Source organism: Amphiura filiformis, chromosome 3 (genome assembly GCF_039555335.1).
Source record: "Amphiura filiformis chromosome 3, Afil_fr2py, whole genome shotgun sequence".
Taxonomy (NCBI): domain Eukaryota; kingdom Metazoa; phylum Echinodermata; class Ophiuroidea; order Amphilepidida; family Amphiuridae; genus Amphiura; species Amphiura filiformis.
The window spans coordinates 76212590-76236337 of record NC_092630.1 but is presented as its reverse complement, the minus strand read 5'-3'; the positions used below and the strand labels follow the sequence as shown (position 1 = coordinate 76236337).

At 41.7% G+C, this 23748-nt stretch overlaps 1 protein-coding gene across 3 annotated transcripts in view; it reads left to right on the top strand.

Moving 5' to 3' along the window:
- LOC140149137 (protein DENND6A-like) overlaps positions 1-23748 on the top strand; it is a 57886-nt gene that overhangs the window by 10783 nt on the left and 23355 nt on the right. For all 3 annotated transcript variants that reach the window (XM_072171321.1, XM_072171322.1, XM_072171320.1), the window contains exon 4: positions 23416-23525. In XM_072171321.1, the coding sequence (XP_072027422.1) occupies positions 23416-23525 (110 nt within the window). The remainder of the gene's footprint in view (positions 1-23415; positions 23526-23748) is intronic.

The following is a 23748-nucleotide window of genomic DNA, read 5'->3' as shown; positions in this document are numbered from 1 at the left end:
TTTAAAAAGGAAAAGTAAAGCAAATCAATACAACCTTAAAGAGTAATGGACGCCATTATTTGCTTTGATATTACATTGCTATCTGATCGTATTGAATCTTAATTTGCCATCCTTTGAGATGAAAAATAAATTGGCATTTGTAAAGGACTATATTGAAATGATTCAGTTGTGTACAAAGTTTTAAAGCAATCCGGGATTTTGTTTCAACAAAAAGGAAAGATAGGAGATAAGTGTTTTATTTGGGGAAATAATGAAATCAACTGTAACTTGGTCTCATTTTAAAGAGACTACAAAAATTAACTTTACACAATGGATGCACTAGCAACATTGCACATCAGGACCATATCAGAATGATACAGAAGTCAGTTGACAAGACTTTGCAAATTTAGGTTTTTGTCAACAAAATGTACAGAGAAAAAAGAAATCAGACTAATTTTCCTCAAGTGAGACATGCAGAACAGAAGCAAGCAAGACAAGTAGAAGGCAGTTATCAATCAACTTGAAATTGATTGCATTTTAAAGAGTGTAAATTTAATGTGATATTGTCACCATCATCTTACATTTGAGGGACAGAATTTCAACATCAATTGATTCTTGCAACAATCCTTACATGCAATGAGTTCTGTGAATCAAAGATGATTCTCATAAATTCAAAATCCACACAGTAGATGATGTATGTGAGAATCCAATTGATTGATTCTCAGACTGTGATGAAATTCCTAACACTGCATTGGGCTATTCCAGAAATTAATGGCACCCCCTAAAGTTGACATGTAAGTTTGTACCATACATTTTTGGGAATTCCCAGACCAAAATCTTATCCCCAAAAAATGGGAATTCCCATTTTGACAATAAAATGATTAAAAAATTGTGAATTCCCAGTGTCCCTAAAGAAGACAGGCAAATTTTTGCCAAAATTTTTGGGAATTCCCAAGCCTAAAGTAAAAAGTTGCCCTTTTCATGAGAATTCCCATGTCTTCTTTAGCGTTGTGAAAACAAATGGTGAAAATTTTAGGAATCCCATGGCTTCTTTAGAGTGGGGGGGGGGGGGGTGCCTTTAATTTCAGGCTGGAATAGCCCATTATATCTCTGCACAGAAATAAGATGAGAGATTGTAAGCAGCATTCAAAATACTAATAAGGGTGTGGTTCACAGGTCTGTTACCAACAGACTCGCTGACAGGTGGTTGTACTCAAATATTTTTGGTAGGTTAGTGCCGCCACAGATCCTGGAAAGAAATCTGTGGTGCCACCCAGGAAAGCGATCAACGATATAAAATTAAGGCCTATAATAATTGGAAGATAAAAATGCTACATGCTAAATGGATGAATTATCTTCTGTATTATATAGGCCTGCCCTAAATGCTATCTTCAGTAGATAGCAAATAATCCAAAAACATCAAAATATGCCAAACAATTTGCCGAACTCACGTTCTGTTAAATGTTTCAGGACATAAAATGGGGTATCCAGAACTAAAGTGGGGCTTTGTGTTGGAAGTGCTTGGAGATCAAATTTGAAGCTAATGTTGGGGTATTTGGAGGAACATTTAGCCAAAGGTCTCTATCAAACATAATGAGCAGCTTGTCAGGCAAGCTCTTTCTTTTCCTTGATGCAAATACTGATGGGGGGAGATAAAGGAAATGCCTCGCATTTGTGTTTTATCTTTTCCTTTCATTTAAAGGTCTTTAAACAAACACCTATTGTTTTAAGAGAATGACCCTTGTCATTGGCATTTCTTCCACTAGTCATATTATTTTCAGCTTCTTGTCTTTCTGTAATTAATGTCCTACATGACATGTTGAACTTGCAGGGTTTGGTTTTTGCCGGCAAAAACCTGTTTTTGCCAGTTTTTGCCTGGTTTAAACCGGCAAAAATGGCACAAAATGGCAAAAACTCACATATAGTCACTCAAATATTAAAAAGTAACACAGAAAGCTCATAAACAGTAACACAAAACTTTTAATGAATCATTCAACATATTTTTTGTCTCATACTCCTTTTAACGAAAAAGTTTTGAATTTGATAAATGCCACATTTCGGTTAAATGCACTTGAGCAATGACATCGCATGCCTTTAAAATATGTTACTTATAATTATAAAATCTGGCCTTGTTACACTCAGGAAATTATTTTTGTAACTTTTAATAATTAGATTTGAGATGAAAAAAAACTGAACTATAAATCACTTTTTAAGTTTTTGCCATTTTTGCCGGCAAATACTGTTTTTGCCAAGCGGTTAAAACCATGGTTAAAACCGCAGGTTTTTCCTCCTGCGGCAAAAACCTGCGAACCCTGTGTTGAAGTGTTGCATTGTATTCAGTGAATCAATAAATTATGGTTAAATTTGTCACAATGTTCTTATTATTTGAAATTTTCTTATTTGAAATACCTATTAGTAATCTGATAACAAGAAATTTTGACATTTAAGCTAGTACAGTTTATGTGAATGTTAATACACACAGCCTTTCAGCAGTAATCCATTACTGTAACATCTAATGTGTATACAGTCTTATACTTCCTGTGTAAGAACCTGCCTCATCAAGTTCATCACATTCACAAATTCAGCGGCAGGAGTATGTGATGATAATAAAAAAGCATATTATAGATTTTGCTCTAAATATAACTTGGCTTCCTGTTGTAATTACTAAATCAAGCAAAACAGTAAACATGATTATAGAGCTTGTCTTAGCATCTCTAGATACAATACTCCATTCCATGTTGTAAAATGGATACACCAATGAGTTGGCATTATGTATGATTTCCAAGATATGGCCTGTGTTAATGGAAGAGGAAGATTTACACAGCAATCTCCAAATCTAATCTTTCTCATGAATAAAATAACACATTTCAACAAACAACATTGTGCAAGAAATAGGATAAAATTAGAATTCAAAGAACAAAATAACATCCAGGGTGGGTGGGGGAAAATAGTAAAATTGCTTTTTATTTAGACAGGTACATAGGTTAACATGATCAAAACACAGGAGCCTTGACTATTCTGTACACTATAAAATTAAAGCAATTCTCAATCAAAACTCTATGTTTAAGAAGTGAGTGCAGATTTGGCAGCCAACATGTAGTTGAAATGCTTTTTAAAATGTTGACACATGCACAGTTCTTCCTTTGAATTTAACAAAACTCACAATTTAGGCTAAAAATGATGTGATCTTGCACATTTAGGGATGCCTGTCATTATATTAAGTCCAATACTGTGTAAAACTTTAACATTGTAGACTCAGTACACCGGTCGATCTTACCGTTTCCGATGTTGATTAAGATACTTCTTGCATCGATCCCGAGATGCGGAAAAAACCAATAGTCGGTTTGTCCCACATAAATGAATAAATAACAAAAACCCCGATCCCCGGTGGACTCACCCAAAAGGTGACGCCACACCATATGATCGTCCCTTATCCTCCTTGGTCTCCGACTGACACAGACGTGCCTATCGATTGTTCATAGCACTGTGTATCAATTTCTCGACAAAGGCGAGATATATGGTTGTAGTTTCACACCTTAGGTAAAACCAAACCGGTATTGTTCGGCTGAGGATAGTTTTGACGGCATTTTCTGACGAAAAAGTGACAAAAAACGATCCAAAACTTAGCTACATATCGTGCCTCCGTTTGTATACGGGACACACGAGCAATTCAAAATGGCCGCTCGTTGACGCCATTCATTTTGTTTCCCACGTAAAACAACCATTGCAGCCTGTAAGTTACAATAGATGTTTGTACATACACATTGTATTTCATGTACGGTAGGTTATTGTTGCTATGTTAGGGTGATTACTCTATCGTTATGTCTTCATTACCGTCCAATAAAGACGAGTTAATCAGATATTCATACGGTGGGGATTGGTAGGGACCGTCTGACATTTTAGTAATAAAGTTAGCCAGTCCTTACTTTACCACTAACGTTAGCGACCAGCCTCCGTGCTCAGGTTTGCTTACTGGGCTTGAGTCGCGTGTGGGGGGGGGGGTAGTACCCCCCTCCCTTTTCTCCTCGCTTCGCCTCGGCCCTGTCGGGCTTGCCCTTCCCTGGTGACGGAGCGGGACCCACACCCGCTCTGTTTCACCCACAGGGAGTGCTCACGATCTTCTAGATGTCTTTCTTTTGCTTAGGACTCTCCGAGTTCCAGCTTGACGATTGGGATAGGATCCGTCCATCGCCATAAGACGAAGAAGAAATCTACCAAGGGCACTGGTAAGGTCGACACGGTGGATTCTGCTGTGACAGCCCCTATGGGTCATGGCAGGTCTGCTTAAGGGGCTCCGGTCCCCGGACAAGCAGGCGGTTCCTTCGGGACTGCTAAGCGTCCAAAGGCTCAGCAGCCAGCGAAAGCACTGACTATACGTCGGAGCAAAGTAGCAGGCAGCAGAGCGGTAACCACCAGCGAAAACCCTAGCGGGTTTTGCAGCAGGAGGATACCAGTCGACACGGTAGATTCTGCTGTGACAGCCCCTATGGGTCATGGCAGGTCTGCTTAAGGGGGCTCCGGTCCCCGGACAAGCAGGCGGTTCCTTCGGGGACTGCTAGTGCGTCCAAAGGCTCAGCAGCCAGCGAAAAGCACTGACTATACGCCGGAGCAAAGTAGCAGGCAGCAGAGCGGTAACCACCAGCGGAAACCCTAGCGGGTTTTGTAGCAGGAGGATACCAGCCCTCTAGCGAAAATCCTCACGGGTTTTAGCAGGAGGACACCCGCCTGTTGCAGGCATGTCTCACGGGCTCAAACAGCCACAGTAGTAGCCAGCGACGGGCAGCATGCAAGGGTACACCGGCTTGCCTGGGTTGAACCCCTAGCATGCATGGGTTCAGCCGAGACGATACCGCGGCTAACGCTGTGGGTGTAGTCTTAGCAGAACCAACTGGGGTTGTCACACGGCAGCGTTCCATGGCGGGACCGCCGAGTGATACCCTGGGCCCTAGAATAGCTGCTGGCTGTCCACAGGGACTGGCTGGCGATTATTCAGGGGTTGGGCTCGCAGTCTCTCACGGGACAGCGACCCAGGTGCATTCGGTGGCAGCTACAAAGACGGGCTACGGCTTGACTTCAGTGGTAGCCGCTATGCACCCGCCCATAGCTGCCGTGAGTGGTCCGCCACACACAGCGACCTTGGGCTAAGCTCTAGAGGGTACAGTGAGTAGCTTGAACAGCCTAGCTGATCAACAACCCACTTATGTCCTCGAGAGCCAGCGGAGCGTGGGTGATCCATTACCGTCAATGGGTCAATTACCTCTCTCTTGATCGATCACTGTCAAATCAACAGGGCATAGCTCCATTGATTGACGCTGCCTATTCAGGTGGCGAGGTGATTGATCGGGGTATGCACGCTCAGCTACCCGTGGTACTAGGCAAGCTCCCTCAGCCAAGGGACAGCCGGTATAGCGGGTACCCATACACACGGCTTGATCCTTGCGGGGAACGCAGTGAGGCATGGGTACAGTGGTACACAGCCGGGAGCCCTCACGGGCACCTACGCTAGTACGGCGCCGGTACCACGCCAGCACACAGCTTGATCCCCCAATAGGGAACGCAGTGTGGCGAGGGTACAGCGGTCCACAGCTGGGAACCCTCCCGGGTACCCACGCTGATACCGCACCGGTACCGCAGCACCCGCCTTCGTCGCCACAGTCTCTGTGGCAACAAGGGGGGGGGGGAGGCGGTGCTGGTACTGCAGTACCATGGGGTTACCCTGGTGGCGGATCCTTTCAGGGTCAGCTGCCGGCGGGGTATGCCCCGTGGTACCCGCCGCAGGGTGTTTCTTCCACGGCCTAGCACCGTGGCAAGTGTCGCCTAGCGATGGCCACGCAGTACCAACATCAGTTGTTGACCAGGCCAGCCGGCATGGGGCTAACCCAGATCTTGATCAGGGTAGGCCCGTGCTGCTAGCGCTTAGGACGACGGCTGCGAGAGCATGCGGACCCAGTGGTGCCATGGCGGATACCTCAGGGTCTTGCGGGAGTACTCCCTCTTCTGCTGGCAGGTAGTCGGCGAGCCACACAGTGGTTATGCCTTCTTACCCGCTTTCAGATGCCCGTCCTCAGTTACCGTCATCATCGGAGCATGATACGGATACTGTGGGCGAGGGAAAGGAGTCGGAAGCTGAGTCCGGTAGTGACATCACTACAGTCTCCTTCCCCGCTGCCCCGCGAGGGAGCAACAGCACTGATCTTCCTCCGGACACCCCCTAAGGGGGAGTCCATGGAGGAGGACCAGGGATCCTTTCAGTAGGATGCTCAGCTGCTGCTTCCTCACAGGGACGCCTGCACTCTCATTCCCGGCAAACCTCACGGGTAGATATCGTAGGGCTGTCGAGCTCAGTAGAGCTATGACGCCGCGTGCTTGCACGCTTCCTCTGCGATGTAACGCTGGAGGACCACGCAGGACCTACCTGAGGGGATCCGAGAGGGACCCAGATGTCGTCAAGCGTATCACGCCAGACAACATCTGAGCTCTTCCGCGAGGTGAGCCTATTAGCGGTGCTAACAGCTAGCCTCAACGAGAGCTCCATGGGCCTAGCCCATAGGGTGTCCACTCAGCGCCTGGGAGGGGCCTGCCACTCCAATCGCTCAACGCGATGGAAAGGCAGGGTCCTTTTTTCTCTTTGGATGCTTCTGCGCGACGGTGGAGGACCGTGCAAAGAAGCTACCAACGGGAGCACTCTGAAGAGGTCGGAAACTGCCCTTACCATGGGTAGGAGCTCCGACTTCAGCAGGCCGTGCACCACCAACAGTACCCGAGCCCACTACCTCTGCAGCACCCATTTCTGGGAGGCGCAAGGGTAGCACAGGAACAGCTGGCAAGCCCGAAGAAGAGCAAGCGCTCTTCCAAGGGAAGCTAGGCAGAGCATTCCTGGGGGCTCAGCGGTTTTTCCACAGGGGATCTCCCAGTGGACGACCGCTTATGGCTTTCACCCAGAGGTGGGAAACCATCTCTTTGAGCGCCTGGGTATGGTCAGTGGTGAGTGGGGGTTACAGACTGGCAACCCAGTCTCCCCACATTCATCTGCACATTTCAGAGGTCCACAGTAGTGCCGTCAGACGGCCCCCAGCGGCGGGCACTACTGACAGGGATCACACAGCTTCTCACGAAGCGGGCGATTGTCGGTCTACCCCCGTTCTCTGCTTTACGGGTGATCTTGGAGCCATTGGCTCCAAGGAAGACCGGCGACGGGAGCCCCATCCGGAACCGCAGGCTGTTGAACACGTTCTTCAGGCCCAAGAGGTTCAGAATGGGGACTCTCGCCTCGGTGCTAGCCTGCTCCATCAGGGGCATGGGAACAGCATCGCTAGATCTCTCGGACGCCTATCTGCATATGCCAATCGCCTCTCAAGATCGGAGGCATCTGCGCTTCTAGGTACAGGATCAAAATTACCAGTTTTGATACCGCCATCCGCCTGTCCATCTCTCCCAGGGTGTTTAACACTCTTGGTCAGAGCGGTGGCAGCGCACCTGAAGCACAGGGGTGTCAACATCAGTTGCTACCTGGACGTTTGGCTTATATACGGACGCACTCCACTGAAGACTACGGGTCTCATGGGGTTGATAGTCCGTAGGGTGCGGGACCCTGGATTTTTGATCAGCTCAAAAAGTCCAGCGTGGTCCCGGACGCGAGACACCACTATTTGTAGGGGCCCAGATCACCCTCACGGAGGGGTTCGCGGTGCTCTCACCCGAGCGGGTGACGACCATGGTGCGGTGTGCCTGACTCTTGGCCGAGTCTCGGGCAAAACCCGCTGTGGCATGGATGAAGGTGGTAGGCCTAATGGCCAGTATGGTAGACCTCGTACTGTACTGCCGCTTTCTACGTTAGGGCTTACCCAACTACACCTTCTAGCCTGCTTGCAGGCCCAGTCGTCACCCAATATCCCTCGCGGTTCCGTTGTCGGAGATCGCGCGAGAGGAACTCTGGTGGTGGACCCATCAGCCTAATTTGACCCAGGGTGTCAGGTTTCCTGCATCCCCGGTATGTCACGTAGTGACGACCATAGCGTCAAAACGGGGCTGGGGGGTCCACATCCACGGAGACTCCGTCTCGGGCCTATGGGGGCCATAGAGACAGAGTTTCACATCAACCTCCTCGCTTACGAGGAGGTGATCGTGGAATCACATACCGTTGTCCTGACGGATAACACAACCGTGGTAGCCTACCCCAACAGACAAGGGGACTCCGGGCCACCACGATTGAGCCGGCATGCACGACACCTGATAGGGTGGTGCAAGTTCAGGCAGATTACGATGAGAGCGATACACATCGCTGGCGCCACCAGCATCCTCGCGCACAATCTGTCACAAGGAAGGGTGTCGGGACCAGCAGAATGGTCCCTTGCTCCGCAGGTCGCTCAGACGATCTTCAAGGGGATGTACCACCCCTCGAAAGATCTGTTCGCATCTCATCGCAATCATCCACTGCTGGTGTACTGCTCAAGGGTCGCTGTCTTTTTTTTTTACTGCTACGGCGACCTCCGAGATCTACAGCTTCCCTGCAGTCCCTCCGATCTCAGGCTACGTCTGTATGGAGGGTGGTGGCCAAGATCGGGTGGGAAGACTGCATTGTCATTCTGCTAGCGGCAAGGCCGCTGGCACTCCCGAGTACCAGATCTACTCCGGATGCCCGGAGCGGAGGTACCCAGTCTATCACTAGAGCACCTGCAGTTAGCTGCATGGCCCTTACCAGGGAACACGCAGCGGAGGGATACTTTTCATCAGAAGCTGTTTTTCTCATCGCCGGGCTAGACGGAAGTCTACCCTCCGTGCACGTATAGCCAGAGTCTGGCTCCATACTACGCTTGGTGCAATGAGACAAATAGCTCTCCCGCTAGAGCCTCTGTGCTGCTAGTTCCGGAGTTTCTGACAGAAAAGTTCCAAGCAAGACTTCAGCGGGCCACTGGGGCCAGCTATAAGTCAGCTGTCCTCTCCATTCACCGAGGTTTGAGACGGGTCGACTATCATAGCCGATGGTTACCTTATTAGTCTCACGCTCGACGGTATGTTCAACGAGTGTCTACTAAAAGGAAAGTGATCCTCCTAAGGGATCCCAACACAGTCTTAGATTACTTTAAGGGTCACCCTTTTGACCTTCCGTCAAAAGCGACGCTTAAATACGTAACTCTCAAGATGGCTTTCCGGTTTGGCGTTGGCTTCGGGACGGCGGTGCTGAGTTGCACACGGTCTCGAGGTTAGCTTCCGTGTTCACAAACACTGGAGCGACACTGTTTCGGCGCTCTGTTCTCGTGACTACGAACGGGGCGCGGTGCATACCGACATTCGCCCCTCTCCAATCCCCAGGGTTGGGCAAGGTTGCTGAAGCCAAAGATAGGCTGGGGTGTCCGATAAGGCGCTGCAGCACTATTTCTTCCGAACCCACGCCTTGCGAGGGACTCACGACCGCATTCATCACCCTTACAGAGTTTTCGGTCCAGCCGCTGTCGCAATGGCTGGTCCAGGTGTTGGTGGGGTCCGGGGATCGCGAAGGTTTCAAGCGCCCCACGACCCACTCGACACGAGCTATCTCATCATCTTGGGTATACCGTTCGGTTGTCCCTTGAGGAGATCTAGCAGGCGGTGTCCCGGAAGCCACCCTCGCCCTTCTCTACGATACTTCCGTTTACGTTAGTAATCAGAGACGGGGCGGGAGGTTTACCGGGACATTGTTCGGGCGATCATAATACGGTGGTGTACGGGTACCAGGTTTTCAGACTATACAGAATACTCAGCATGGTAAGAACCAGTGTCGCTATTCTTAACCACCAAACTTATTAGTAAGGAGGTTTATGTCTGTGATCGCGTGGTCTTTTTTGTTTCCCGACCGTTGGGGAAAATATTTTCTGACCTCGCGAAAACCATCGTTACCGCTCCCGATCCCTGATCAGATGCTGACCAATCTTGTACCTCCATCCGCCGGTTACTTGCTAGATCGATCTTTCAGATGTTGATGCAAGAAGTATCTTAATCAACATCGGAAGCGGTAAGATCGACCGGTGTACTGAGTCTAGTCCCAAACAAAATGTTTGGTAGACTCATAACCGTGCGATCTTACCTTTCCGATGTTGATTATCCCGGACCCCGGCCACCCCCTCCAAGTTTGGTCCGGTAGGGGATCCCAAGTCGGATAAGGGCGATCATATGGTGTGGCGTCACCTTTTGGGTGAGTCCACCGGGGATCGGGGTTTTGTTATTTATTCATTTATGTGGGACAAAATGACTATTGGTTTTTTCCGCATCTAGGGATCGATGCAAGAAGTATCTTAATCAACATCGGAAAGGTAAGATCGCACCGGTTATGAGTCTACCAAACATTTTTGTTTGGGACTATTTTATGTGTTGCTTAAAATTTAAAATGTTCAAAGACAATTTCACAATTTTATGTAAACTACATTTTGCGTTCCAGTATGTCCAAGTTGTTGATGTTTATATCCAGCGAGTATGTATGTGTTGTTGTTGTTAAATACATTCATTTCAGAAAACCACTGAAGCAGGTGTGAATGTATTTTGTGTGTACCTACATTTGCAGTTGTTTTTTCCAGACAATTTGAGAATTAAAACGGTAGGCTGTGAACTGAAGAGGAGACAGCGGGCTTGAGTGTGTAATGCAATAGGCGAGGTGTGCAGGAAAGTAAATCAGCCTTGTCTAAATTGTTCAGCGGATTGATCTTTATTGAATAATTGTCTCTGGATGTTGCTGCTAGGAAATCTACCATCTCCAAATGTCAGCAATCTTGCACAGGTTTACTTTAATATGCATGGTAGCAAGCTAAATCTATATCACATTCATGATATGTTTGTTTTGTAACATAGATAAATTGAAGAAATAACAACTGATGAAATGAGAATATTTTATTAAGAATCTGTGTTTTATTCAGCTTGGAAGGTTCTTTGTGCTGATGAAATTTGATCAAGTTGAGCTTTGGTTGAATGTTATGCTTAGTTCTTTGCTCTACATTATTGAAATTTTAGTTTTTAGTTGGCATCTTTATGCAGATACAGGAGTGTGAATGGAGTGTGATTTAGTGTGTGAATGGAGCATTAGCTGGGAGGGAATGATGACATGACAGTTGGGATGCAGGTGTCGATGTCTTTGCCATAGCGACCTGTCCACAATCAGATAATTTTTATTATGGTTCTTCTTGTTCAGCGCTGCGTTCTTTATGTAGCAGCGCTATATATCACACACTTTAGCACGTATGTGTCGATGCGATACTCGTATGCGCGATTTGAACCAATCGGAGGTGCATAGCAACAACGGGACTGATCAATTCTAAGCCCTTTGTAGGATTTATTTTGATTAAAATTTGGCATACTTATGATTAATATATTTATTTGAATTAAAGTGTTTAAGAATGAGTAAAACAACTCGGCTGATGTCGCCTGTGTTGGATGAAGCGATAGATGCACGACAGCAGCTAAAAACAATATCTTTATTCTCTAATTAGAATCCACCAAGTAGAAGGATGTTAATTATATCACAATCACAATGATTCGCCAACATCACCACATGCGTACCTTGTTATTTACATAGTCAATAAATAAGAGCCAAGTAAAGTGATGTGGCTGAGATTATTTAATGCATAATACATTGCTGATGCATGGATTTCATATCCTGTCATTGAAGACCCACTTCCATAATTGGCACACATGTGTGACTAATGAGAAAGAATCATGACAGGACCTGTATGTGATTAGCCACCACACCTACAATCTTAGAAACATGTGCATTATTGTTGTATGATTTTGCTATCTACTGCAGATAGCAGTGAAGATTTACTTCCCACATATGTGGTAATTTTGATTGACCACTCTCGTTGCCCATACCAAATTAAAAGATGGTTGATAATTAGATAAATGCTAGAATTATTCTGTTTAAGAATTGCAGGATGATATTTTGTTATGTCTTACCCTAATGCAATTTACATTAGCTGAAATTTTGCAGAGTGAATGTGACTGTTCCCAAAAATATGTATGCACAACGTGCAATGTTTTTAAGTTTCATTCAAATTGTTTGACCTTTTTTCAGGAGTTGTGATCCAAAATGTGAAGCACATAACATCGCTTTTTTTTTTAAATGTTCAAACACTTTTAAGACCTAAATTAGAAATGCCCCTTCTTACCCCATGTTGGAATGCATAATATACTCATCAAATTATTATCATGATATTCTCCCCGCATTGATTTGTGGGGAATGGGGGAGGGGATAGGAACATTGAGGCAACACTATTATAGTCTTAGTTTCATGCGACTCTAATGGTACTTGCAGTATGGTAAGAAGAAGGTGCGAATTAGGACAATGTCAAATACATGTATTCTGAGATTGTAGTACCACTCACTCACCCCTACATTATAAGAGGTAGCTGAGCCTCTGACAAAGAATATAGTCACGAAGGGAACTGAATACACATGTACCACCTCAATAGATACTGTAGCCATATATAGATGTCTTTTACACAGGAAATGCCACCTGAGGTCACCACTTTAAAGTGCACTTCAGCAAGAAATTAAAGATTGTACCATGAGTGAATGAGAAAGAAGAAGCTATTAAGCATCTCACAAAGTCTGCAGGCATCTTGTCTTACAACAAAATCAATTTTTATTTATTTAAATATTTATGTTGACTTTTCAGTCAATTTGAGAGTTTGAGTGGAAATTCTGTAGACTGCTCTGTAAAGCAAGCACTTAAGTGATTTCCTATGCTAGATGTGATCATGCATAATACAGTAGAAATTCATTTTAAGCGCAAACTCTTTTAGCACAACGTTCTGATAACACAAACCGATTTTAAAGTCCCAAGCTTTAGATGATCATTTATACTCCAGATAACTTCTGGTAACAAACTAAAATAATCAGCCTGAGCAACTTTGTTAGTCTATAAACTCATATACATGTAGGATGATGTCAGATTGTCCAATTTTATCTCACATTTTTATATTCAAAATTCCATGGTATATATATCAAAACAATATCAATATATTGTCATAAAATATCTAGTTTTATTTCTGGTATTTCACTATCTTGGTTTCTACAGTGGTGGTGTGCAAGGGCATAGTCTCCATCTGCAAATTGTTTTTCTCTCATGTTATTCAGAGAATAAAGGTGTTGTTTTTAGCTGCTGTCTTGCATCTATTGTCTCATATAACACGGGCCGCTGACGGGCGACAACATATTTTAAGTTTTACGCCCAAGATAAGGATGTTGCCTGTGTTAAATGAGACGATAGATGCATGACAGCAGCTAAAAACAATACCTTTCTTCTTCTCATTCTAAACACTTCAATTCAAATAAGAATATTAGTCATAAGTATACCAAACTTTAATCAAATTAAATCCTACATTTTACAAGGAATTACCTAGAGCTTAGAATCGATCAGTCGTGTTGCTATGCACCTCCGATTGGTTCAGATAGCGTGTACGAGTATCACGTCGATGGGCATGCACTGAACCATTTTTTATCATGTCATATCACACGGCTAAAAACCAATAAGTGTTAAAGAATTTGAAATATTGTTTACATTATCAGACTTCCTGTTCTTCATCAGAGAATGACAGTCAATAATGCTATTTATGATGGAACTTGAATAAGACTTAAGCTCCATGTATACTCCACTTAATGTTTCATCGCAGCCACAAAGAAACTTAAGCCTGATTTGTACGACTTCCGTGAAGAAAATTCTAACCGCGCGATGAATTTCTTGCTATCGCCATGAGTTAAATTTTGTTCAACTTCTTCGCTTAGCTTTGCGATTTGGCCAAGCTGTGTGCTTCTGATTGGCTGTTATGGATGGGTTATCGATGACCTCTCAAATGTAGGAACTACAGGGCCTGTAGGAACGGGCTCTAGCGAAATTTCAAAATTTGCATCGCATGATGCTGAGATGGAAATGAAGTATACAATGGCCTTTAGCAAGCAAATTCTGTCACAGCAAAAATAATAATAAGAGTTACCTGTGTTGTGCTGATGGTTGCATAATGCAACTTTAGATGCAGTTCACTAGCAGCCAAGTTGATTGATCAACTCAGAATACATCATCTCAAGGCCATCTCTGGAGATCTATGCCGTACTTCCTCTACCACTAAAATAGATTGCAAGGTGCTGATTTCATAAACCTCCTGCTGTAATAACTGCCCATTCTTCTTCTTGCGTATGTCAGGAAGAAACAAGATATAAAAGCCAAAACAATAAATTTCATTAAATTTAAATTTCAAGCCCAGTACGCATCAACCAGTCCCTGGTGGCTTCGCCGACTTCAATCAGGCCGGAGATACCATTCGGTGGTCTATGGAGATGACAGGATGAGATGATGTGGTCGGCTGTTTGTTCCTCACTGCCCCTCTCGCATGCTGGGCTTTCCTTTAAGCCCCATTGGAACAGGTTGGCATTGAAGCGCCCAACTCCACTTCTCAGGCGGTTTAATTTTGTCCAAGCAGACCTGGGTAGGTTGAAGCCTGGGATGGTGTCTGTTGGGTCTGTGACAAAGCGCTGGAGTGGTGAGGAAGTCTGAAGCCATTGGTCTTTCCATGTCTTAGCTGTCCAGTCCTTGGCTGTCTGGTTAGGCTGTGTTGTCTTCATCAAGTCTATTGCTTGTTGAGCAAACGGCTTCCTAGATACCAATCTCCTGCTTTCACCCTCACTGTTCCTAGCTCTTGACAGGGTGTCGTGAAGGAGGTGTCTTGGTTCTTCAGACCGGAGTGCTATAGCTACGGAGGCTGCTTTCCTTCTGATGTCTGGTGGAGGGATTCCTGCTAGAACCGGAAGCTGTTCAGTTGGAGTTGGTCGCAGACATCCTGTCACAGCACGCATAGCTTCATTTAGACCTGTGTCTACCTGGTGAGTGTGGTAGCTCCTGCTCCAGACTGGTGCACAGTATTCTGCTGGTGCGTATACCAAGGCCAGGGTTGATGTTCTGAGGGTCTTGGCGCTTGCTCCCCAGCTGGTGCCGGCTAGGTGACGAATCAATGCACATCTTGCTGTGACCTTGTTCCTTAGGTTAACCAAGTGCTGCCGGTAGGTGAGGGCTCTGTCCAGTTTCACTCCTAGGTACGTGGGGCAAGCCTCGAAGTTCAGTCGCTTGGACTTGATGGTTACATTGAGTTCTCGGTTGGCTTCCCTGTTGTTCAGATGGAAGGCAGAGGAGACAGTCTTAGCAACACTCAGCTTGAGCCGCCATTGGTAGAGGTAAGTATCTAGGGTGTCCATGTTCAGGCTGAGCGCTCTCTCAATTGTGTTCCAAGAGTTGCCCGACTTCAGGATTGCCAGGTCATCTGCGTATCCATACTTCTTAGCAATGGTATTGGGCAGGTCATGGATGTAAATGTTGAATAAGAGAGGTGCTAGGACGGAGCCCTGTGGCACACCGTTCCTCAGACTGCGTGGTCTGCTAGCTTGGCCGTCACTGGTCTTAAGAATGAAGTTGCGGTTCGAGATTAGCTGCACGATGAAGGACACCATCCGCCTGTCTGGTATGAGCTTGAGGAGTTTGCATATCAGGCCTCTATGCCACACGGTGTCGTATGCTGCTGTCAGATCTACAAATACAGCACCAGCCTTCTGGTTCCCTTCAAAGCTGTCTTCGATGTCTTGGGTGAGGAGGGTGACCTGGTCCACTGTTGATCTGCCCTGACGAAAACCGCCTGCTCGTGAGGAAGCTGTGGGTCTACAATCGGGTTGATACGGCTATGGATCAGGCGCTCCAGTAGCTTGTAGGGGATGCAGAGTAGAGAGATTGGACGGTAGCTCTTAGGGTCATCCTTTGGCTTATTAGGTTTGGGCAGTGCGATGACAGTTGCCTTGCGCCAAATCTTTGGTATCTTGCATCGGTTCATACAGGATGACAGGAACTTGCATAGCCAGTTGGTTGCAGCAGTGCCAGCATGATGGAGGAATTCTGGGTGGATACTGTCTGGTCCAGGTGCCTTACCTGCTTTGAGTAGTTTCAAAGCATCTTCTACTTCCTGCATGGTGTAATCGCTGCATAGATCGGAGGTGGATGGCATCTTCCAAAGATCGGACACTTCCTTCTTAACCCGCCTGGAGTGATCACGGTCAGGGTTGGTGAAGCGGCCGTTGTTCACAAGTACGCTGGCGATGGCGTTCGCAGTTACTGGACACTTGCCCATGAAGACACTACATGTCATCTGCCTACACACCTAAATAAACCACAGAGGGAGATACTGTCTAGTCTGTACTTATATCAAATACAGTACCCAGTTATAGGGAGATTTATAGTCACCCAAAGATGGATCTTCATTTCCAGAATATTTACCCCAAATTTTAACCCATACCTTTTCAAGATTTTATAAATGTGTATATCACTTTATTATATACATGCACCTTTTCGTGAGTCCTTTCGTCCTGTGCTTTCAGTTTAAATTTTTTTTGAAGTGGCACTAAAATGGGCATGTTATAGTATACACTGGATCACCGTCGCAAAAAATAAAGGAGACAAGTGATACCACCCGGGAATTGAACCCAGGACCACAGATTTACAAGACCTGTACCTTGCACTTGGCCACAGGAGCTTCATGATTAGGCTGGTTGAATTCAAACTTATTTACAAGCGGTCACCATGTTGGGAATTTGTTGAAGGAAATCACCATCACAAAGCTTTAGGACCTACAAATTTGTTTAGTATGATTAGCCTGTATGTAACAAGAAATGTCTTTAAAAAAGACCTCATGACACAAGAAGGGATGGTGAGGTAATGGATATTTTAACCCTAACCATGCCAAATCTAACAAAGGAAAATTACTGCACATGCATGCATCCCAATCACCCCAAGTCATATGGTTTCATTGGCCTGGCCAGTGAATCACCCTTGGCTACCAGTCGGCAACTTCTTTTTTCATTTTTCTCCTTTTTCATTCATTCCTTCCTTTCTGATAGCCAAAACCACTTGGACGGTTTTTACCAAATCACCCACATGTGACATTATTCAGTGAACAAAAAATAATATGAAGATGTGACAAAAGCTATTTTTGCATAAATTGGATGATGACTGAAGAGGTACCATATCTTAGGAAAATTTTAATCCATGTTATCTAACATGTTTTCTACATATAACAAAAACTGCATTATTGTAATTTGTGATACATTCAGGGTAAATACCAATTATCAATGACATATATACATCAAACCTATCATAGCATTTTATACATGTGACAAAGATACAATTCTCGATATGTGTATTCATTGTCAATGTATTGTTACATCCCAGGTATTGTAAAACGCTTTACAATTTTGTTAATTAAACTCCTAAATCAGTTTCAAGTTTCAACAAAACAAGATAAGTTTCAAGTTTCAACAAAAGAAGAAGAAAATTACGGATTCTTAAATGACAGGAGCCTAACCACAGGTTCATATAGGTTTATTTATTTGAAGGAATTTATTAAAATGGTTGTGATGAGGGAAGAGCATTATTTCTTAGAAATGACAGACTGACCTTTAAAAGTCTTTGATCTAAATAAAAATTCCCTCTAAAAGGGAAAGCCAGCCTCGATGCAGAAGTGGTCTTGTAACAGGTTTGAGTGGAAACTTTATGGTAGTAGGCTGTGCTGAAATGTGTTTGAAAATTGTTTAGATTGGGGAAGGGTGATAGGCCTATATAAATTTTATTTATTGCACGGACTTTTAAATTAGTGGTTTATATACACATGTAGAATGTTGATGAAGAACACAAACAACGAACTTGTGAATTTTGATTTGAAATTTATTATCAGTTGTAACACATATGTATTGGTTGTCATAATTATTTACATAGTGGTAAGCTTAAGACTTAATTTACATGCTATAAAAAGCATTGGAACTGTAGTGGTGGAAAGTCTGATAATATAATGAAAGACGCATCATAAGATAAGTTCGATCTGATGTCCGGGAAAGATGTGCGTGCGTTTGATTGTTGATGATGCAGCCCTGTTTTGTTTCATTGGTGGAATTTCAGATGCGAACTTATCTTTTGATTTTTGTTGTTTCAGATGTTTTTAATACTACATTGTCCTTAAAGTTACAAAATAAAACAGATAACATTAAATAGTATGTGTAAAGTGCTTGTTCTAGAAAAGTACTTGAATTTTGTGTTGGATAACAAGAGTTATGTTCATTTAGTACACGAAATAAATAGGTTTGTCTGGTCTGTATTGTTAGAAGTTGATTAATTGATTGACTTAAGTATACTTTTGTGGAAGAAGTTAACTTTACACATATTTAGAGTACGTATTTCTATTAGCTAAAACTAAAAATAATACAGCATATAAGTATATTTTAAGTATACTTTTTGTGGAAGAAGTTAACTTTATACATATTTAGAGTACGTAGTTCTATTAGCTAAAACTAAAAATAATACAGCATATAAGTATATATTAATACTTTGGTAAATCAGATTACAGTTGAACGAGAATTATTGACTTGAAATGTTAAAAATATAATCAATATGATAAATGCGATTATCATTTGAATGTGATATCTTTGGAAGCTGAGGAGTAAAATTATAATACATTCGTAATAATAGGTTTACTTTTACAGTTCTTAAAATACATTATGAGAGGTAGCTTTGAATGGTATTTAAAACAATTTAATATTGCTGTTTTAGTCATGATTAATGAAAGACGATAATAAAATAAGTTCGATGTGATGTCAGGGAAAGAAGTGCGTATGATTGATTGTTGATTCTGCAGCTTTGTTTTGTTTCATTGGTGGAATTGCAGATGCTTAACTTATCTTTTGATCTTTGTCGTTTGAAGTGTTTTTAATACTTGTCCTTAAATTTACAAAATAAAACAGATAACATTAAATAGTATGTGTGAAGTGCTTCTTCCAGAAAAGTACTTGAATTTTGTGTTGGATAACAAGAGTTATGTTCATTTAGTACACTAAATAAATAGGTTTGTCTGGTTTGTATTGTTGGAAGTTGATTAATTGATTGACTTAAGTATACTTTTTTGTGGAAGAAGTTAACTTTACACATATTTAGAGTAACGTATTTCTATTAGCTAAAACTAAAAATAATACAGCATATAAGTATATTTTAAGTATACTTTTTGAGGAAGAAGTTAACTTTATACATATTTAGAGTAACGTATTTCTATCAGCTAATACTAAAAATAATACAGCATATAAGTATATATTAATACTTTGGTAAACCAGATTACAGTTGAACGTAGAATTATTGACTTGAAATGTTAAAATATAATCAATATGATAAATGCGATTATCATATTTTGTATTTGGTGATGAGCATTGTTGAATGTGATATCTTTGGAAGCTGAGGAGTAAAATTATAATACATTGGTAATAATAGGTTTACTTTTACAGTTTTTAAAATACTTTATGAGAGGTAGTTTTGAATGGTATTAAAAACAATATAATATTGTTGTTATAGTCATGATTAATGAAAGACGATAATAAGATAAGTTCGATCTGATGTCAGCAAAAGAAGTGCGTGCGATTGATTGTTGATTCTGCAGCTTTGTTTTGTTTCATTGGTGGAATTGCAGATGCGAACTTATCTTTTGATCTTTGTCGATTGAGATGTTTTTAATACTACAAGTTTGTCCTTAAAGTTACAAAATAAAACAGATAACATTAAATAGTATGTGTGAAGTGCTAATACTACACTAGTTTTGAATATTTACATAATCATGTTTTGAAGGAAATATTTGTTATGTGCATTTATATCCTTTATGTTATAAGTAGGTGACTTTGTTAAACCTGCTACAGATGTAGTGAGGTTGTGTAACAAAGTAGCAGTGACAATAAGTTATATGTATATGAATTTTGTTGAAGTGCCAAAAAAGTGAGTGGAATTTGTTACCTTTTGTTGTTACAATGAATATTTGTTTTGGCAATTTTTGGTCTGAGCATGACGTGTGCTGCCTTTTTTTATTTGACAATCGTCACTTCTACAGCACCACACAGCTGACATTATACATAAAAATATACCTTACATTTTGACAGTATAAACCAGTTTTGATTTCTTAAAAGTTTAACAAAAGTAAGATATATGCAAAAACAAATTTTGATGTATGTCATCAAAGTGTTAGCATTTGATTATACTAGTATTTGTTTCACAAAATTCACATGGCTTATGTTTGTTGTTATTCTACACCAAATGATCTTGTTAACAAGTTCATAGATAATACAGCAATTGTTTTGTATTATGTTCTGTAATGCTTGAAGAAATTGATATATAATTTACAATACTTTGAATAAATATAGAGGTATTGGCAGAACCGTATCAAGGTGTTTGGTACAAAAATAGAGAAGTCATTTAGTATATTTGATATATTATATTAACATCAATGGTCTAAAATGCTTTATACATTTGTCACATACATGAAATCACAGTATGTGCTTACATTTTAAATAGCTTAGATACATGGATCTACTGCCTTGTTACGTATTACACAATAGTGGGAGTAGTTGATCTCTGTACATACATAAGAAAATATTTCATATTCATGGGTAAAAAAGAATACAGAAACTGTAAAAGTGCAGCCATCTGGTACATCAACTTTGAATACCGATATTGTTGTTTATCAGGCAAACTCAACACGCACATGTGGTGAAACGTAAAACCTGTTTGTCTTTCTCACGTGAACTGTCAAACGAGACCTACTTCCAAGAAAAACAGCTTAATCGAATGACGTCGAAGGTTATCAAACCCAAACACATCGCTCAAAACACAATCAGTTCGCTAAGACTAAAATAGTACCATCGCTCACAATATAAAATAAACCCCTTCGTGCTTTTTGACCATCAAAACATCATAAAAGCACAATGATAATCAATATTACGATGACATTGGCATAGGGCCTACTGAAGTATTGGACGGCGAACTTGACATTCACGTGATAACACGTCAATATTAAACAACACGCGTACTAATATTAAAAAATTTTCGGTAATTCGCCAAAATTTCCAGAAGAAATTAAGGGAGTATACATGAATACTTTTGTAAGAGTTGGGAAAAACTTACCTCGGACAAAAACTTGCCTCGAACATCAATTTTTTTAAACCAACCATCAATTCGACGACGTCCAATAACAACAATGCTTACTATAAATTCTTCCCTAACACGTGTAATATTAAAATCTAAACCAAAATAAACAAAAACACCTTCGTACATAAAACATCGTCATTCAACTTTATGATTGTTCCTAATACGTCACAATCGCCATAGCTTCATCGTGCAAGGCTTTCACGTCATCATGGTCATTGGTGATATGCTGTATAACATGGACGATATCCTTACATTTAGGCATAAACGTATAATATTTAAGCCATAAATAATTCAAATATAACTTTGAAATACTCACTCGTTTTGCTCGTTGAAACGGCAAAACATACCTACTTTTCCTAACAAATCCAATTAAAATATTTAAAAAAATTAACCACAAAAAAAAAAAAAAAAAAATCATTCCAATACCACTAAAATATAATCTCTTGAGTAAACTGACCCCAAACCTGAAACAGATCCAGCCCCGAATGGGCTGGCGAAAAACAATTTTAGCAGCAATCTTGATAACAAGAAAATCATATAAATTACTCTACTCTGAAATATGAAGTTGCAAATTTATTAAATAGAAATTAGAAGTTGTTGACAGCTTTTTGAAGTAGATATTAATTTTGCATTCAAGTATTTAGTCATGTGAGATTAATTCTTGCAACTAAGCCCCATCTGTCTGTAATTAAACTGATAAATGTCAGAAGTTTATATCATTTAAATGATTTATTTTATATGTTATTTTCTTCACCTGGGTCTGTATACAATTAATAATGAGTTTGAAGTGCACATATTCTTCACTGCAAAATGACTAGATTTCATGAGTAATTTGTTTTATGTGTATGTTGGTGGAGAGTTATCAGGTGGCAATGATGTCATGAAATACAAAATGATTTTATCTTTGAGTGGTCATTGGATCTATCATTAATGTTGAAAAGGAAACTGTATTTGAATCTATGTCTTTTGCTGCAAAATATATCATAATCTGAATGCATTACCAAGTAAAGCATTTCAGTAAAGCTGCCTCATGTAAGTTTGGACATGCTTACACAACCTGCCATGAAAAAACTATTAGAGAACAAACTAAAGGATTGTTGAAGCCCTATAAATGTTACCATGGTAACCAGTTTTGTACCAAAATCTGTACCAAAACCAGAAGTGGAGCAGGATTACCTATTCATGTGTTTGAGAGTGTGCAAGGGGACTCCCATTTTCTTCAGAGTCAGAGGGGGTTCATGATATGTCAGTGACTGGAGTCAATTTTGTACCCCCCCCATCGTGGACTGAAAAATTTTGTGACCTCCTCTTGATTGTAACTAAAGATTGTGCACATATTTTGACTGTGAATGTAAAGAATCTGCATGTAGCACATGACAATTTTGATTGTCACAAGCCCTTAATAATTTTTTAACCCCCTATTATATTCATGACTCCCTTCCGAAGAAAATGACAGGCTCCTATAAGAAGTGTAATCAACAATGTTAACCTTTTCCCTTTAAAACTCAAGTAGTTGTTTTGTTCATAGGATTTTATATGGGCCTTTGGTAAGAGTAAATTAACTGGGTGCTGAACTGCTTCAGGATTTGTGCAAATTGGTTTGATTTATTGATAACAAAAGTCAGTGACATGCGGTAGCCATTGGAGTTGGAACTTTGTAGCATCCTCATATTAAGTTGTAGTGTTTAGTATAGAAATAGCTAGGAGGGAAATCTATGGCCGGATATTGTCAGGTAGAGGTAGACATACCCCAAGCATTTTATGATGGAAAACCAACTATCTAAACAGGAAGCTCCAGATATGTTATGACAAGATAGAAGTAAAATTATTTTGAGTTGACATGCAAATAGCATGTAGTAGTACAAACATAAAAGGTTGATAGGGACCCATGATGGTGGTGAGCATCCTTTATGCATGCAGCTCTTGAATTAGAAGTAGGCAATTGCATATTGATGTCAGTAGGTTGTCAAAATTCTACAACACCAAGTCAACACCTTGGAACTCAGGCAATTTGCCATAGTGATCTCTGCTTGAGGGTTATACTTTGATCAGCTTGTAATAGGCCGGAAATGTTAGGCTTTTACCACTACGCCGAAAAGTAGACCCACGTTAAGAATGATATTAGTTGACCTGTCTGGTCTATATTTTGTGTGTACAGAAGGTAGGCAAAATATAAAACTTGGATTAATATTCTGTGATGCTTCTGGCGAGATGTCACAAGACAATTTTCAAAATAGAATATTTTGATATTAATCCACGATGTTATAAGGCCTGCCGATTACGAGCTGATCAAAGTATAGTGTAGCTTCACATTCCATTTTACAAGTTGAACATAAAATGTAGAAAGGAATGAACATCCATTGCAGTTGATCATTTTTTTACATGTACATTATACTAATTATTTTTGCTTTTGTTGTTGTTTGTTGCAGGCTGCATGGGAGACACACAGTTTAACTTTCGCATCAGACAGTGCCAGAGCAGAACACAGTCTCACCATAGATCACAAACATATGATAAGAATAGTCCTAATATATTACAGGTAAATTGAAAGAAGGTAGCCATCTTTGTATTATCAAAGAATAATACCTGGTCAGAAGTCTTTTGGCTTGGAATGAGAGAGAGAGGTCCCAGGTGCAATTCCTGTTTACCCAGATACGTAAATTTCATCATTAACCTCTTCATGAGAAATCATACTGCATTTGAAAACAGGACATACTTGTAGTGCATAGACCTGTTCAGTGTAGCTGTGTAGCATGGTACCC